The sequence below is a fragment of the Buteo buteo genome, chromosome 4, assembly GCF_964188355.1.
Source record: "Buteo buteo chromosome 4, bButBut1.hap1.1, whole genome shotgun sequence".
Lineage (NCBI taxonomy): Eukaryota > Metazoa > Chordata > Aves > Accipitriformes > Accipitridae > Buteo > Buteo buteo.
Window position 1 is genome coordinate 28,534,061 of NC_134174.1, and position 17,960 is coordinate 28,552,020.

General features: G+C 39.1%; 2 protein-coding genes across 5 annotated transcripts in view; one reads left to right on the top strand and one right to left on the bottom strand.

The window, feature by feature from the left end:
* CTNNA3 (catenin alpha 3) overlaps positions 1 to 17,960 on the bottom strand; it is a 541,251-nt gene that overhangs the window by 293,474 nt on the left and 229,817 nt on the right. The window lies entirely within an intron of this gene.
* LRRTM3 (leucine rich repeat transmembrane neuronal 3) overlaps positions 15,600 to 17,960 on the top strand; it is an 87,772-nt gene continuing 85,411 nt past the window's right edge. Inside the window, exons 1-2 of one of the 2 annotated variants that reach the window (XM_075025294.1) lie at positions 15,600 to 15,628; positions 15,949 to 17,480. In XM_075025294.1, the coding sequence (XP_074881395.1) occupies positions 15,625 to 15,628; positions 15,949 to 17,480 (1,536 nt within the window). In that variant the 5' untranslated portion in view covers positions 15,600 to 15,624. Of the gene's footprint in view, positions 15,629 to 15,899; positions 17,481 to 17,960 lie in introns of those variants that run through there. The other variant, XM_075025293.1, reaches the window with a different exon arrangement.

Genomic DNA, 17,960 nt, shown 5'->3' on the forward strand with positions numbered 1-17,960 from the left:
CAAACCAATCTTTAAAACTGGTAAAGGGTAGTGCTAACTTTCCATGCCAACAGGATTATTCCCTGTAATATGCACAACATAAAATCTGATGTCAATTTACTAAAACAGCAGCTCCTAGAAAAAAAAAAACAACTTAATTTCTATATGAATGCACAATACCATCTAAGCAGTCTAAAAGCATGTAAAGAGGGTCATGGCTGGTGCTCTTCTGGGTGAAAAGATCAAAATAAAAAAGCCAGATAGGGAAGAAGACATAAATAAATGTAAGGAATGGAATTCTTCTTCAGAGAGAAGTTTCTTGGTGATAAGCCACTCATTTCACATGCATTCTTGTTGATTTACTTTTTCGACAGTAACCAATGTTAGTGTTGAGACTCTCTGGCTCATTTGCACAAGTCCATGAGGATGAATAAGACAGCACCTCAGCCTCAGAGAGAGGAGACAATGCAGAGACACCGTAACAGACCTCAGGGAAAGCAAGAAGTCCTGATGTCAGAAAAAAAATTAAAATCTCAGTTTCAAAATTCAGTGACTCCCTCTTTTCTTCAACCACTAAAGAAAGCTCTGAAGAACTGCTACATGACTGAATATTGTCTTCAAACATGGCAAGTCTGAAGTAGAAGGAGGAAAAAACCCAAGCCTTTACAAGGCTAAAAATGTAAGGACTGGAAACACAGGGTTATAGTTACTTATTACGTTGCCCTTATTTATAATAAGGATTTACAAGACTTTAGAGAGGAGAGATTTCAGGATTTTGAGAATGAGAACTACATATGCGGAGAAATTCTAATCACTTTAAATTAGTAAAATGTATTGCCTGTCCAGAAAGAGAGGAAAAAAACCCTCACCCAACTATATTATAAGTCTAGAGAATCTGTTCCCAGTTTAAAGGCGGTAACGGTAAGATAGGCTGACATACCACAGTGACCATCTGGACAGCAGAATAAGATACTGTCTTACAGAACCAAGTTGAAAACATACCTTCACTCATGAGATAGAAAACTGCATGGTCAGCAGCCAACTAGAAAATCAGGTGGTTTTGTTTGTTTGTTCTTAATGGACGAAATAAGAATAGCAAAGTTCCTCATGGTTAGAAAAGGTTTGAATCAATTACTAAAACTGATACCTTTTTATCTAGCTGCTGTATTTACTTGCTGAGCTTCAAGTATATTTTTATTTTCATTTGCATTTCCTGAACAAGAAATGGATCCCAAAGAGAATGCAAGAATGCCTAAGAACAATCTTTTTAGCAATTTGCAATTCATGATAATACTTTTTTTTTTAAAATCTGACCTGTTAAACTCAACAGCTGAAAAATTAGACATTAAAAATAGAAATTTCCTTAACAACCTCTTCTGAAATTCTTATTAAGTATCCTATCAAACTGACAAGGATAATTACATACCATAGACTGAGATAAAGCTGTTAAATATGGCAGTAAATATAATGCTTTGCTTTGTTTTATGTAATAATCCCTATTTGGCTCAACAGAAACAAGAGGTCTGAGTCACAGGAAATGCATTACAGAGAAAAGTGGACTGAATTTTCATGAATGTTATATTATCTTGAAAAACTCTTTACATTAATTTTTTGAACCACAATGCACGTTTCTACAATAACTCCAGTTCCTTTCCAGCATAGGAGCTTTGTACTTTTGAACAGCTCGGGAACAGCAGTGAAATTTAACTGAAGGTCGCACAAAACTGTTTCTTTATACAGTGTTTGAACCGACTGAAGAAACGCTGTGAGCACAGACTGACTGTCTTCAGAAGCATTCATTATTGTTTCAGCTATGATTAAATGGAAACGACAAGTATCCTGATAAAAGGATTATCGCATTTCCCTTGTAATCTTTTTCCAGAGCAATAACATTTTGCAACAGTCTTCAGAAAAATCAAAACACATCCCTTGACCTGCTATAGCAAAATTCCTATATATAAATATCAAATGCATGTTTATTTACTTCTTTGTGCATTAGAAAGTGATTCAGTCAGATTTACATATTGATTAAAAGGAGTAGCGGGTAGAATGAAAACACCTCACATCACAGAAGAATACCACTGTCACCAGGCTGTGATGAACCTGAAGGCTGATACCTTACAAACTGGTGCCAGTACACTTGGATACACACACAGAGTCACAGAAACTACTCACTTCAGTGTAATGTGCATGAATATGCATGACTTAAACTGACCTTTAATTGTAGATCTAAGAAGGTGCTGAGAACGGTGAAACATGACATCCTATATTCTCATACTACTTAGCAGAAATGAACCTTGCAAACAAGACTTTTAACCAGTACCTGAGGGACTTTTCACAAGGTGGTGAGAATCTGATTAGCTCAGCCTCTTTCCCCATGGAATGCTAATCCTGAATAACTGGACACAAAAGTTCCCCTTTAGAATGTCAAATAAGTTATCTGTTTCAGTTCAAAGTTAATTAAGATGCAAATTGAAGACACAATGTTACAGCATAACTCCCTAACCCTAAATGAAGACATTCAACAGTATGAGGGACAGCTACTTATAACAGAAGAACATTTTTCATGCCAGTATGTTTAGCCTAAATGGTATATACTTCTTGTGGTAACCAGAGCCAAGCAAATTTTAACTCTGTGGTGTTTACATGGCTCTTGACTTATGAAGGCAGTCTCCATTTAACAGGCAGATTCATACTGTGTTTTCTTCACATGAAATAATTCCCTTTCTTGGGGAAGTAAAGACAATGGGAAGGCCAGTACAGCTGACCAATGAATGCCAAAACCTAGTCCATTAAATAAAAGTAATGACAAAACTCAGGAGAGGCAGTAGCACTTTATAGTGAGTTCCCATATATTAATTTTGTTTCAAACCCAGCAACAACTCCTATAGATTGTCTTAGACTCCAAGACAACAGAATATTTCCATTTGGGATTTTATCAGTCTTCTAAAGACACCACCTACAGCACACACAACTATATCTAATACATCGTCACAAGTTCTGTAAGAGTTATTAATGCTTAAATTAAAAATGCATAAATGAAATCTTAGTATAAAATATGATAGATGAATCATCTTGAATATCAGGAGTAAAACTATCCAAACAGTGACTCTACATAAAATATTTACCTCTGACCCTTGTTCTAATCATGTAGAGTACAAATTAGAGACAAATAGAGATAGTCATTAATTCCATAGGGAACAGAAATCAGCCAAACATACTCCTAGTAATTGTTATGTTAAATCATGAAACTCATCAATAAGTTCCTAAGGACCTCTGACAGACATACCAAAAGTATGTGCTGAAGGACACTCTTGTTCTGACATACACATTCATATCTGACTCACTGATAATGCCTATTCACTAGCATTCCTGGAAAGTGTTTAAATAGTCTATCGCTCCATATAATGATGAGTAAAACTCTCCATAATTTTTAAATTCTTTTTTGTTTGAGAACATGAGAGGCTCCCTAATGATTTCAGAAATGGTTTCATATGTGGTGCCTACCTTTCTTGAATGGCAACAATGGAAAGAACGGGAACTGAAACAGAGCAGATTCCTTTGCTGCTGCTGACTGCTTTTGCATTAAACTGTGGCAAGTAAAATAAGCCACTACTGACACACATGACACTTCAGCCAGCCTCTGACAAGGAAGGAGCATATGGTACCAAGCAACTTGTGCATAAAGTAAAAGACAAATACTAGCAAAGGGTGGCAGAGGCTGCAAACTTGTAAAACACTGAAAGCATTTACTCTTTTTGAAATATATTCTAGGCACAGTGGGACATACAGGATTTCACACATTTTTGCTGCAAGCAGCCTAAAGTAAAAAAATACCAGCTAAGTGGCAACGTAAGCAAAGAATACAAATGTACTAGATAAACACTTTAAAAGGAAAGGACGTAAAATATCCATCAAGTACTTCCAGTAGATGTGAAAAAAAAACCAGCAACAGAAGAAAGGTCACTGGCATATCTATTAAATTATATGCGGAACATTTAGGAGGCTAGTTTTGCCAGACTTAAAAGGATCAGCAACTTCCCCCTGTATCTTCTGGATGCAACTTGTATTAGTTCATGATCTGATATGGGATTAATTATTCAGAAAGAGAGGGAGAGAGAAAAATATAACAATGGAGAATCCTCTCCCACTGTGAAATTCTGCAAATTAACCACATTCATTATGTGATAATTAATACTGTCATCAGTTAAGACATTTGACTGTAAAAAACTGTGCTACAAAGAGTAGGAATTCTCTCTTTCTCAGTGTCCCTGATCTAATTTACAATAACCTTTTCTAAGTAGAAGATCCAAGTTGGAAGTTTATCAGTACTATGCTAATTCCCACCATGTCAGTAATGGGTAATGACAGAAGTAGGTTTCCACAGTACTTACTGAAGGTACAATAACCATCACAAGTGGATTTGGATTTTGTGCACAGACAGGAATAACCAGAGTAGTAACTGTTACTGGAAACCTTGTCTAAATCTGGCTTTGGATAAAACTTTGTTTTATCAAAATTAAGGAGCTTTGCAAAATCAAGTCTTGCAGTTCAACTGTTACAGAGCCTGGCATATTCACTCCTGTGTTCGTCTCATGTTTCTGTGTGTACGAAAGGGTGGAATGTTAAACCCTGGTCTTAATGTGAACATATGAATTATCAGCTTGTTTAAAATGTTCACCTTTTGATCAGCAAGTATCTCATACAGAATTCCAAAACCCATAGTGCTTATGTAAGGAGCTACTATATTCAAGGACATTTATAGTTTTCTTTTTGGAGATTCTCTCATACAGTGGTGTTCTGATACAACTCCAAGACTTTTATCCATTTACAGATATCTCTATTCTAACGGCATATTTCTACTTGACTTTAAATCACACAGAGAAGAACATTGAAATTGCTATGTCAGATAAGAGCACTGGATCTCTTCCAGCTTTCTGTCTCAAGAGTGGCAAGTACTATATATTTTAAAGGAAACTGCAAAGATCTTCATAGGAGACAGCTCTTATTCAGTAACATGGCCATACAGTACCTTTGTTTTTTTTCTTTTCCTAACACCCATTAGTTACTTTCTGGCTTTTACACTGAAACATAAGACTTCTATGTCTTTTAGCTTTTACTACCCTATGTGAATTCTTTATGCATGCAAAGAGCACCAAGGCACATAACCGCATAAGAAATCCCATAGAGGTTGTATTGTGGGGTTCAATTATCATAGTATAAACTAAACTATACAGCTGAAATGACACACATTGATGAAGTAAAAAAAAAAAAAAAAAATCAAAGTTATATTTAGCTTCTCCTGAAAAAACTTCTTTTCTACTTCTCCTATGAATTTCAAACTAAACGACATTTTAACATCACTCTATTTATGATTGTTCTGTGTATTAGATTTGTACACAGTTATCTTCAGATTAGGATCCTTTTTAGTCTTACATTGATAGAAGTACATTCCTTTCCTAGGAGCTTACAGTCTTACAAAAGAATATGGGAAACTGCTCAACACACAGCAGTAGAAATCCCCACAGAAGTATTTTTGTTGTGTTAATTATATTCTACGTATCTATTCATGCTCTGGATTTCAATCCAGCCAGTTTGTCCAAATGACAAATGAATGATGACACAAACATATGCTATAAGATCAAATCAACAAGCCACATGATTTCCCTATTACACAGACAGAAGATTTTTCTGTCATATATCTATGACAAAAGAGGTACCTTGTAAGAACAAGTGGACAGAGACGCACCTGCTTCCTGTGTGTCTGGAGGTAAAATATTTGGGTTTGAAACTGAGTTCACGTTTGTAAGTTTTTACTATTTTCTCCCAATTCCTGTTACCATTTAGGGACACAGAAAGAAAGCTGTTGACTCACTCAGGTTCAGTTCTCCTGTGTCTCCACTATGTGGGCTGACCAGAGTCTCTACTTGGTTATCAATTGGCAGCATTTCTTGCTTTCTAACCTTTTCTGTATGCAGCTATGCTGTAAGGAGAAGGTGTTTTTAAGCTTCTTACCGACTTACGAGATACAGAATACTGGACAGAAGGATTTACAAAATACAAAAACTACAACATGTCTATCCCACTATTGTTGCAAGAAAGAGAAGAAAGGCTGAAAACTCCAATTCGTCTCTTCATGTCAGCTTCCTCTCTTCCTCCCTGTGCCTGCAGCCTTCTTCAACATTTTGGCCTATCAGAAATTAACATTTTGCAGATATTAATTGCTTTACACTGTGACGCAGCAGGCAAACAACACGTATAATATCTGAGTCCCTTTGAGTTGGTTTTGTCATTTGTTTGCTGTCCTGTCCACTAGATAAAAGACACTTAGTTTTAATAAACAGTAGACTGTCCCAGAAACCAAAATAAATCTGCAGTAACCAAGACTTCTGTTTTGAAATTAATTATATGAGAGTCTGTTGCACTTTTGTAAATCACTTAAATATGCTGGGGTTTGCTTGTATGTTCATTTTTTTATTTAATCACATTTAATTTAAGACAATTTTCTTGGATAGACATGGCCTGAAAAGATGAGCTAATAAGTAATTTAAATCACGTATGTATTCTTCAGAGCTCTGTTTGCCAGACACACCAATGGGAAAAGAATAAGAAGGATGGCAAATACAGAATGGAATAGTCAAAACATACCTGCAACAATTCACGTTTTATATATTTTTTTTTAAACCAGAAAGTTCTAGTCCATCGTTACTGGGCATGGACAGGCGACCTCTGTGACTAAGTAGAAGCAGATTACTGGCTGGTTAACTAACCAAGACTGTTGGTACAATTAAGATTCTTTCTCAGGAACACCAGCTACCAAAGCTGGAATATCTAAAAGCTGTTGTAGCTTGCTTAATTGCAAAAGATTTGATTGAATTATTAAAAGCTACAAAAATCTGAAACTTTTGATGAAAAACAGAACAAATATTTTTTTGCAGGAAAATGCCAGAAAAGAGAATTAGGCTGAAGCCAGGGAAGGAAGTGACTAAGCATGCAACAGTAACCATTTGGAATAAATCATTTTTATGCTAGTCACAGTGTGAATGAACATAATTATATGCTTCTTAACTTTGTTCATGTTTTTCTCTTTCAGTTGCAAATCTGCTCAACTGTCATGTTTAGTTTTCTCTTCAAAATGTTACTAATGCTGTATAGGAACACATTACTCTGACTGTCTTTGGATTTGAAATCGCAATCTCAGAATACCATACTTGAGTCCAAGCATGAGTCCTAATAGAGGTAAGCTATAATGCTTTTTTCTCTGTAAAGTTTTTTGTGCATAAGGAAGTGAAAGGAGAAATTGGAAATTATTTTAGAATATTTCAACAGGTCAAATGAAATCAAGCTATTCTGCACACTTTAATTGCTTACATCTGTATGCCTATTTACACTGAAGAGGAATAAGACTAGGAAGTACAACAATAATTGTCTTATCTGCAAATCTAAGTCTGAGCCTAAGAAATGCTATGTATACATATCGTTCATTTCAACTAGCTGAAAAATGTTAGCCCCCATCACAATTTTTATATGGAAAATTAAAGGTAATATTCAACAGGTTTTTAAATAGTTTTCAAAATGGTAATCCTGTAACATCAAAAAAGGTCCTACAGTGAACAGAAGTTGACAAGCTTATTAACCAAAGATTTGACATAATTCTGCATTTTAAAAAGAAGCCTGTTTTCCTATATTTGATGACTATGTTGTCCTCACGGAATTTTGTATTTGGTCATTCTAGCTTAAAAAAATGCATCAGAATAAATGATACCCAGAGCAAGTAATAAAAATGACAACAGATACAGAATAACTTGTGTTGGAAGTCCAAAAAGGAATAGATGGCTTAACTGATGGAAAAGACATATGTTTGAAAATAACTAGTGTCAGATAAAAAGTGAAGCATGTCATCTATCGTGCTGATCAACTTACAGAAGAATTAAACGTCACTCTCACTCTCTTGTAAGTGGAGATACTGAGACCCAGAGAAAATTAGGGTAAAAGCTGAAGTTTGGGAAACAAGTTATAAGATTTTTTTAATGGCTTTCGATAGGATGTGGATGTCGTGGTTTTCCTATATTGAAAGATCTTGCCAGATGCATCCCTCTAGCAGTCAAGGAGCCACAGCAGCCAACAGATATTCCCATGTTGACTTGACAGAATAACTAACTCTACAGCTTCTGCATATAGTGGGATACCAAGGCAGTTTCACCGGGAGAGCCAAGGAGCAACTTGTTAAATGCGTAATAGCGAACATGTCTGAAATTCCTAAAAACATGTGTGAACATGCATTGTCTATATATGCTCTATGCTGAGCAACCGACAAATATTCACTCCTCAGAGAAGTATACACTTGGTAGGAGTTAAGAAGGAAAAGCTATAGGCAAAGGCATGAAGGCAGAAGGAAGAGCTGAGGAGGAAAGGCTAGCCCTGAGTTTTTTAACTACACATCAGCATTGAAGACTGAAGAGGTCTAGGGTTTGGCAGAAAATAAAACACTGTCAAAATGGCCATATTACTGACACTACCACCACCTCATTAGTCCTTAGACAAATGTCACCATTCCTGTTCTTACCAATAAGATGGGACATGATCAGAGATCCCTTCTTTCCCTCTGGCCAGAACTGGACACTGTAGGATTATTTTGTTTCCCCCAACAAAATGTCTTTCTGTCCAGAAACATTTATATAAATCTTCTATTGAAACATATCCATTTAAAGGAAAACTTCCTCAGAGGATGCCTCCAGTTTTCCAACTCATTCTCCAAAGAAGAAAAAGTATTTATGTGCATGCATATGCTCCACCAACCCATAGTTAAATTGCTCATCACACTAGTTCTAGGTAGACTATCAGATAGAGCCAGACATTCCAATATCCTGAACCCATGGTTTTCTCCTCAGTCCTACTGAGACACCAAAGACCTACATTCCTCCCTTTTGCTGCTCCTCAACCATGACTATCACTGGCAAGTCATGTACTCTTCAGCTAATGAGAGCTTGGAGCAGCCTGTGATATCAAACAGACCCTCAAGGGCCACACAGGTACCTGTTCTGAAACCAGCTCCTCCCCATCCCCTCTGATTCTTCAGATGGTGGCACAGAGCTGCTCCAGGGATGTCACATTGTTGGGACCAGGCTGCAACTCTGCTTGAATTCAGTTACACAATGCCTCCAGCCTGATGTCCCAGCCATTAATCACAGAGTTCTCCATGAACAAAACTCTTCTAGAAGATCTCCATGTTAATCTGGCTCCCCAGGAAGCAAGTTCATTGCCTTTGCCATCTATCATAGCCTGCCACTGATGCATATGCAGAATTGTTCTAGCAAGGTAGAAGCCAGGTACCCCTGGGGGAACAAATCATACCTCATAGGCAAACGTACTTCATGGTGACCCCTAAGGGTTTCTGAATACTTTAGGCTACATAAACCCCATACGCGCTGCGTGGACAATAAGACAATAGGCACTCTTCCAGCAATGCCATCCTGGCCCATAAAAGAATGGGAAGCATTTGCAACAAGCCTGGGTTTATTCTAACCTAATATCCCTGGAATCTTCACGGAGACTACAGGCAGAATCACAAGCAGAGGCCACTGAGACTGCCTTCCATTTTTTACCTACACACCTCCAGGGCATTTATGGCGTGTATCATTCATGCTCTGAAGGCTGAAGCTAGCACTATGTGTAAGATGTAATTAATTTCTTTTCCTTCAGTGATGATCATTTGCCTTCTGCTGCTTCTCCTCATACTCCCCGCTTTCACCAAGATGCTGGAGGACAAGCCTGAATGAATCAACAGTAAATCCACTGAAACAGAAGCAGCACCTATCAACGTCAGAGAGTAAGCAAAATGATAGCTTTGCATCTCACATAGTTGTGTCTCCAGAGGATGAGACTGAAGCACAGGCTGCTTGCCTTCAAACAGCTTCAAAATCATAGGACAAAAAGTCAATCGGGGAACAGCTGAGTGTCCAATGCCTCATTAAGGATACAGGAGTTATGATGGGATCCAGAAAATCTAGCCACTAGATGCCATGAACGAAGGTTGTAGGCTTTTATGCTGCATTATCTACCCTGGGACAGTTTAGAGGCCCCTGTGACCTATCCACAATGCACCGATTTAAACAAAACTGTACAGCTGGAAAAGCTTTATTATTCAACAGCGTGTAACTGTGTATGAGGAAAGCGATAGCCTGTGTTGCCCTGCGAACCACGGCACTGAGGAGATCCTCTGGGTATACACAAACTGACAGATGTGTCCCTGATGTCCTCTACAAGCAATCAGATGTTACGGAGGCAACTGACTCCTGGAAAGGGGGCATGGCTCCTGTTCAGCTTCAGATGTTCCTTCAGCTTATCACAGAATTTGTAACATGGGATCCTTTCACCCTCACAGAGGCCAGGGGAGGCCTTGCAAAGCTAATTGATCCTAGCAGGAGAGCAAGGGGCTATTTTCATTTATCTACCTCCCCCATCTACCACTTACCACCAACGGTCCTTTAGGTCAGTACTGACAAACTGCTGGGATAATACCCTCCCTACTCTCAGTCCACTTTCCCTGTTTCTTCAAAGCACTTTCTGTTGCCTCAATCTCCCTTGCCTGCCTTCCTTGAACGTGGCTTTCCCACACTTCCCTTTCCTTGTGTCTGCCTTTGGCAAATCCTGCATCCTGAGTTTCCCTCTGTCTTCCCACACTCTGATATTTACACTGGGAGTTATACTCCCCCAGATTTAATCTGATCCTCATGGAACAGCAGGTTCATTTAATCACTGGCTCAAAAATTGCAAACACATTTTATTAGACTTATCTACTCTCAATGATACAGTGATAGCACACTACAGTACCATTTAAAACAAGCTACTATTGCTAACCCAGCTGACTCCTGGTTTCTTTATAGTGAAATAAAGTCAAGGGAAAGACATACATTGTCACTTCATAAACCCCAAAAGAACACAGTGCAGCACTTGTTAACTACAGTTCTCCAAAGGGACATGCGATTACATACATAAAGGCACTCCTAGACCCAGGAGCTGTATCTGTGAACAGAAAAATGCTGTACCCAGAAGTCTAAATTCTGACGTTTGTGCATTAAGAACATAATGCACTGTGGCTAGAAAGGATCATACTGCTTTTCTGAATGGATTTATTATGGGAATAAGAGAAATGTAAACTTTTAAAAAAAACTATTTCTATTTTGTAACAACGTCATTAAACAAGAACTGCATTTTAAAGAGTAACATGAAATGTCCTGAGGAAGGCTGATGAGAAACAAGTGACAGAACAGGGGAAGGCTTTTGACTGCTGATTTAAGTGGAATCCCACTAGTACCTGGTAACTGCTGATTCCTTATGCTTTGCGAAGTTTACATCTCTTTCCTGCACCCCTCACCCCCATTCTACTGTAGCCTGATAAATCTGGCATCCCCCCCTTTTCAAATGTACTTAGCAAACAGATGTACCTGGTCATTACAAGTGTCTTCTCAGAACCCTGAAAAATGCAAGATTTGCTGTTTCCCCTTTCCCCTGCAAAATTTTTCAATTCCAGACCAGCTCTGTGCAGGAGGCTTTCACAGTGAACATCATCTTTTGATTCACCCTATACTATTCTGGCTGCAGTTCATGTTAAGCTTTCCATAGGGAAGTTGCAGCTGGGTACAGAGACCACAGCCAGAATGAATGGAAAAAGAAAATATACTAGTATTGTAGTACATAAGAAAAATCACCAAAATCAAACATGAAATTAAATTAAAGCAAATTACTGCAAAATCAGATAGTAGTGAAATCCATCTAGAACAATTTCCAGGCAGAAAACCTATTGAAAAGTTTAGTACCAAGAGAAAAATCGGGGTCATGGCTAACTTGGTATAGTCCATCATTTCCAAACAACTTTGAATTTAATTTGTCTGTCATGCTGATGAAGAAAACAATGTGTTCATCACAGGCTCCACCCAACACATCGCTCTTCATCAGTATGAATGTTAAGACAAATTTAGCAACATATTTGTCAACGTATTTTCTGATGTATGCCATTTTCCCCCTCAGAAAAAGCCCAGAAAAACAAATTGGAGCGATCATGGTGGCATACAACTCAAAACTAGTAAGTTTTCCATGTTCTGTGGCATCTTAAAAATTGCCACAGAAAATTATGTCTAAGGCTGAAATCCCAAAACACAGACTGTGTGCGAGAGTACACAAATAAACGAAATATTTCTCTTAAGGGCATCTGTCTTTGCAGAATTGCACAAAATGCTGTCTTCATAGCCAGAAGAGAAGGAATAACGTTGTTTCTGAGCACTAATACTCAGTCAGCGTGAAGCCATTGAGACTTCTGTTACTTGCAGTTTTTCCCTCCTGTTCCTGAGTGGGACAGGAGGCAGGGCTGCCTCGCAATGGTGCAGAGAGGTGAACTTACACACCCTCGGACTACAGCAATTATTCTGCAGAATGAATACACATGAAGTCACATGGAGTACAAGTTAAACTCACACCAAGCCTTCAGCAAACTCCTGGATTTTAGGCATTCAGGAGTTGCAGTATTAGTTCTAATGAAAACTAGCTTATCCATAAGAGAAGTTAACCAGTTTTGCCTTGAGTTCTTTTTTCCTGGTTACATGAGTTAAATGGTAATGCAACAGGGCTGCACAGATATATAAGGTGTAGTTGATACAAGGCGAAGATTAAACCACTTAGAAAAGGTATCTTCTTACCTAAGAAGCAGCTTTAACTTAATTCTTTATTTTTCATAGTTTATAATATGGCCAGACTGGTCTGAAATTTTGTATGAAATGTTTCATACTGGGAGCAGCTTTATTCCCACAATTTGAAAAGAACCCATTCAGCTGCATGAAGATACAGAAATGCAATTTTAAAAAACTGTTTATCAGACACTGGCACTTTTCCTGCTTGTGTAACTCAAAAAGGATCTCAGTAAAGAAAATTGAATTTGGCAATCCATTAACATAGATTTGATGGTCTCTGTGTTCATCTCTTGATGTCTCACCCCTTTCAGAAAAATGAAAATAACTCATGGTAAAAGAGTGGCTGTTCCCTCTTATTTGTCCAGTACATTGGCAATTATTAAAACCCTGGAAAAGCTGCTGAAGCTCTGCTGACTCATGGTGGCAGAGAAGTTACTTGTTAACTCTGCAACGAAGATGGAGGAGGGAGAGAAGAAAGAGGAAAAGCCAGAGAATAGCCAAAGTCTGGGGAGAAGGCTCAGGCTGAGCTGTTATACTAAGTAGCACCAACTCTTCAGGATGTTATCTGTAGCTTCACACACTGTGTTTGAACCAGGTCAAGATTCAGACCTAATTTCATGCCATCTAAGTTTAGGAACCTAACTGAGCGATTTCAGTAAAGACTTTACTTGTCGCAGGCATCCTCTACTGTCAACAGAGGGAGAGCAGCAGTTCCAAGAGGCAAACTGGCTTACCGAAGGTCTGAATTGTCTTCTGAAGCTGCTAATCCTGCTCCATCAAGTACAGAGAGACCCCAAGGCAGTGATGCAAAACACGCAACAGGCACGCCAGGACTGGCACGTGTCACTCCTGCCAGCAGAACAGCTCCCCAGACTATCACAGTTCCCAGGGCAGTCTGCAGTTTGTCGCTGGCTCCTCAACCCTACAGATCAGATTTAAGAGCCAGAAACAAGCTATAGTAGAGACGGGAGATGGTGACGGTGACAGAGATTAATGGAGGAATTAACCCTTTCCCTCTCCACAAATCCAACCCAAAGGGGAGGATGTGCCTTGATGCAGGTATGTATTTCTCCTGACTCTATGACTCCTGACATGAAAGATGTTCATAGTTGTTAGCCAGGGGCAACTGTGCTCCTAATTTAGGCACTACAGATAGGTGCATTAGTACTAGTGGGATTACTCTAAGCCTGAAGTCATTCACAGACTAAGTACCAGGCAATGTTGGCATTTTAATGTGTGGAAAATTTCAGGTTTCACCTCATTTTAAGTTCTTCTATGCTCACAGCAGTGAATAATAAGGGAAAAGTCAAAGCACATTATTCCAGGGGGTAAGCATTCAGCCTCAGAAAGAAAAAGCAGTTCTCAGAGCTGTCTGGTTGCATTTGAGGGACTGTAATCTGTACTCCTCTTTTAACGAGCAGCACGCTTCTCGTCAGGCTCTAGCCTATTCTTGTACGACAAAGAGCCATGATTTTACACTTCCCCACCATCATCTCTTATCTCTTATATTTCTTGGTGAAGGAAGACTGCCAGCGTGGTGCATTTGCTGTAATGCCATCTTACCTTTGCTCTGCCCAGATAAGAGGATGTGTCCTTTCTCTACAGCACGCAGGAAAGAAGGGAAGAGTAAGGAAAGAGAAAAAAGCTCTCTACGTGATACATAAGGACTGCCCAGAGTCACACATCTAAAAAAACTCTGCATATTGTACCTTCACATAAAATCCTGCCCATGTCATAAGCTACAGTAAAAACAATTCACCTGATTAAGGTACTACACCGAGCTGCTTAGTCCCTATATTGTAAGGGTTACAGAAGCCTGTGTTTGAAGTGTTAGTGTTGTGGAACGAAGTGACAGCAAGTTGGGAAATAAATGAGCACAATACTCTCTTCTAACCTCCTGGCACCGTGCCTTTTAACAGAGAAGAAAAAAGCAAAAAGGCAAAATGTCAGCTCCGAAACATTTTTCATGTTGTAAAATATAGTGTCCCCACTGAAACTCTTGGTGAGAGACACACTGAGGGGGCTGATAATTCACCAAAAAATAGTGAGTTATTGCAAAAAGGTCGTGTGAACACATGTCTAATGCAGTAAGAAAAAAAAACCCTTAGGACCGAAAATTTGTATCTATGTCCTACAAATGTCATGTTAGCCCTTCAGACAAAAGTCTCAGCAGCACATGCTGAGCTATTAAGTTCAAGGATGCAAAACAGCTCTCACAAACAGCAAGAGACTAAGAGGATTTGGATATTTCAGCACACCTCACTAGTTTACATCGAAGCTGACCATTCCGCTTCTATTAGTCACTCAGAACAATCACTCTTTTCCCAGCAGAGCTTACTCATTTGCAAGATAAAAGGAAGACATTTCTGCACATGCCCATAATATTCTTCACCACTGGGGGCAGCTTTACATAAGACTGCATTCGCCGAAACCAAAGCAACAGTCGGACGGAGCTTTCAGAATGACAGTATGCAGAAGTGAGCAGAGCTTGTTCATTGTACGGGCTTATTCTACCTTCTATGCTACAAAGCAGCTTCCTAGCCGGATCGGGTACTAAGTAAGGGAACTGCTGTGCTATGGAATACAGATGTGTGAATTCAGATAGCTAAATGGTGCTTGGAGGAATCTAACATGCTTTCCTAAAAAGAGAAATTTTAAAAGCCAGGTTCCTAACTATAAAGATGCAAAAACATAATATCCATGAAGATCCTATTACCTAGGAAGAATTTGACATTTTGCTGCGAATGCTGTGTTGGGATTGATTTATTCTTGGAGTGTTCTGCATGGCTGGCAAAGAATAATGTTCCAAAATCGGTCCATCTCCCAAGGGGTCCAATTTTTCTTCCTGGGTGTCAGCGAGCCCTGACTCACTACAGTGCAGCTGACAGGGGCTGCCATGCTTGTGGCACACTAAGCAAAAAACAAAAGACCTAAGGACGACCTTTGAACAACACAAAGGATGGGTATGTTTTTCATGTTATTTTTTTTAATGTATAGTTCATAGCCACTGCATAGCCTGTGCTTTAATTACTCCATAGACTTGCCTTGATGTGATTTGTTATTACAGTTAAACTGCTTAGGGATTACACCTTTTACCCAACTGCTTTTCAGTATTTATATAAAGGCATTCTTTAAAAAAATCTGAGTAAAGAAAACAATGTGAAAAGAAGTTGAGTCGAGCTAGGGATTTTTAAATGATTGTTGAAATAAAAGATTTTAGCATGATTGAAAGAAATGACTGATGTGTGGGGGGATAACTTTTCTAAGTTGTTTTTATTTCCAGGTTTCAATGTAATTAGGCTACTGAGCGGATCAGCTGTAGCTCTGGTAATAGCCCCTACTGTATTACTGACAATGCTTTCTTCTGCTGAACGAGGATGCCCTAAGGGCTGTAGGTGTGAAGGCAAAATGGTATATTGTGAATCTCAGAAATTGCAGGAGATTCCCTCAAGTATATCTGCTGGTTGTTTAGGTTTGTCCCTTCGATATAACAGCCTCCAAAAACTAAAATACAATCAATTTAAAGGTCTTAATCAACTCACCTGGCTCTATTTAGACCATAACCACATCAGCAATATTGACGAAAATGCTTTCAGTGGAATACGCAGACTAAAAGAGTTGATCTTGAGTTCCAACAGAATCTCCTATTTTCTTAATAATACCTTCAGACCTGTGACAAATCTCCGGAATTTGGATCTGTCATACAATCAGCTGCAGTCTCTGGGATCTGAACAGTTCAGGGGCTTAAGGAAGCTGCTGAGTTTACATTTGCGATCCAATTCCCTAAGAACCATCCCTGTTCGAATATTTCAAGACTGTAGGAACCTTGAACTGTTGGACCTGGGTTATAATCGCATCCGAAGTTTAGCAAGGAATGTCTTTGCAGGCATGATCAGACTGAAAGAGCTTCATCTGGAGCACAATCAATTTTCTAAGCTCAACCTGGCACTTTTTCCAAGGCTAGTCAGCCTTCAGAACCTTTATTTACAGTGGAATAAAATCAGTGTGATAGGACAAACTATGTCCTGGACCTGGAGCTCATTACAAAGACTTGATTTATCTGGCAATGAAATAGAAGCTTTCAGTGGACCTAGTGTTTTTCAGTGTGTGCCCAATTTACAGCGCCTCAACCTGGATTCAAACAAGCTCACATTTATTGGTCAAGAAATTTTGGATTCTTGGATATCTCTCAATGACATCAGCCTTGCTGGGAATATATGGGAATGCAGCAGAAACATTTGCTCTCTGGTAAACTGGCTTAAAAGTTTTAAAGGGCTGAGGGAAAATACAATTATTTGTGCCAGCCCCAAAGAGCTGCAAGGGGTGAATGTTATTGATGCAGTGAAAAACTACAGCATCTGTGGCAAAAGTACCACGGAAAGGTTTGAATTAGCACGAGCTCTCCCAAAGCCAACATTTAAACCAAAACTCACCAGGCCTAAACACGACAGCAAGCCCCCTCTGCCCCCAACTATTGGAGCCACTGAATCAAGCTCTGAACCTGAGCACGACACAGAACACATCTCCTTCCATAAAATCATAGCAGGCAGCGTGGCCCTTTTCTTGTCTGTGCTTGTGATCCTGCTGGTAATCTATGTGTCATGGAAGCGTTACCCAGCCAGTATGAAGCAGCTGCAGCAGCGCTCTCTCATGCGAAGGCACAGGAAAAAGAAAAGACAGTCACTGAAGCAAATGACTCCAAGCACACAGGAATTTTATGTAGATTACAAACCTACCAACACTGAAACCAGTGAGATGCTGCTGAATGGAACAGGACCCTGCACGTATAACAAATCAGGCTCCAGGGAATGTGAGGTATGAACCATTGTGATAAAAGAGCTTTTAAAAGCTGGGAAATAGTGGTGCTTTATTGAACTCTAGGGACTATAAAGGGAACGTTTTTCTCACTTTTCTGGCACAGCTCTTCCATGTCTCTTTTTTGTACATTCATAATACTGGTCATTTTACTCTCATACATAATCAACTCATTGAAATTTAAATACCGCAATCAATGTGAAGCCTGAGCTCTGGTTTAATACAATACCTATTGTACAAACCCTCTGCTGATTTCATTAAAGTCTCTCTTGTTTTTAAATAGAAAACTTCTTTCATAAGTAAACCACTGCACCTGCAGCTACTGTGCCTCTGTTTAGGGAGAAAAATGACAACAATGAAAAAAAAAAAAAAAAATCAAACTCGGCTTCCCCCCCCTACCCCTTCTTGCCCCCCAACCTAACCCCAGCCCTTGCTCCGAAACTCACTTTTTGAACCAAGAACAAACTAAGGACCCAGGTA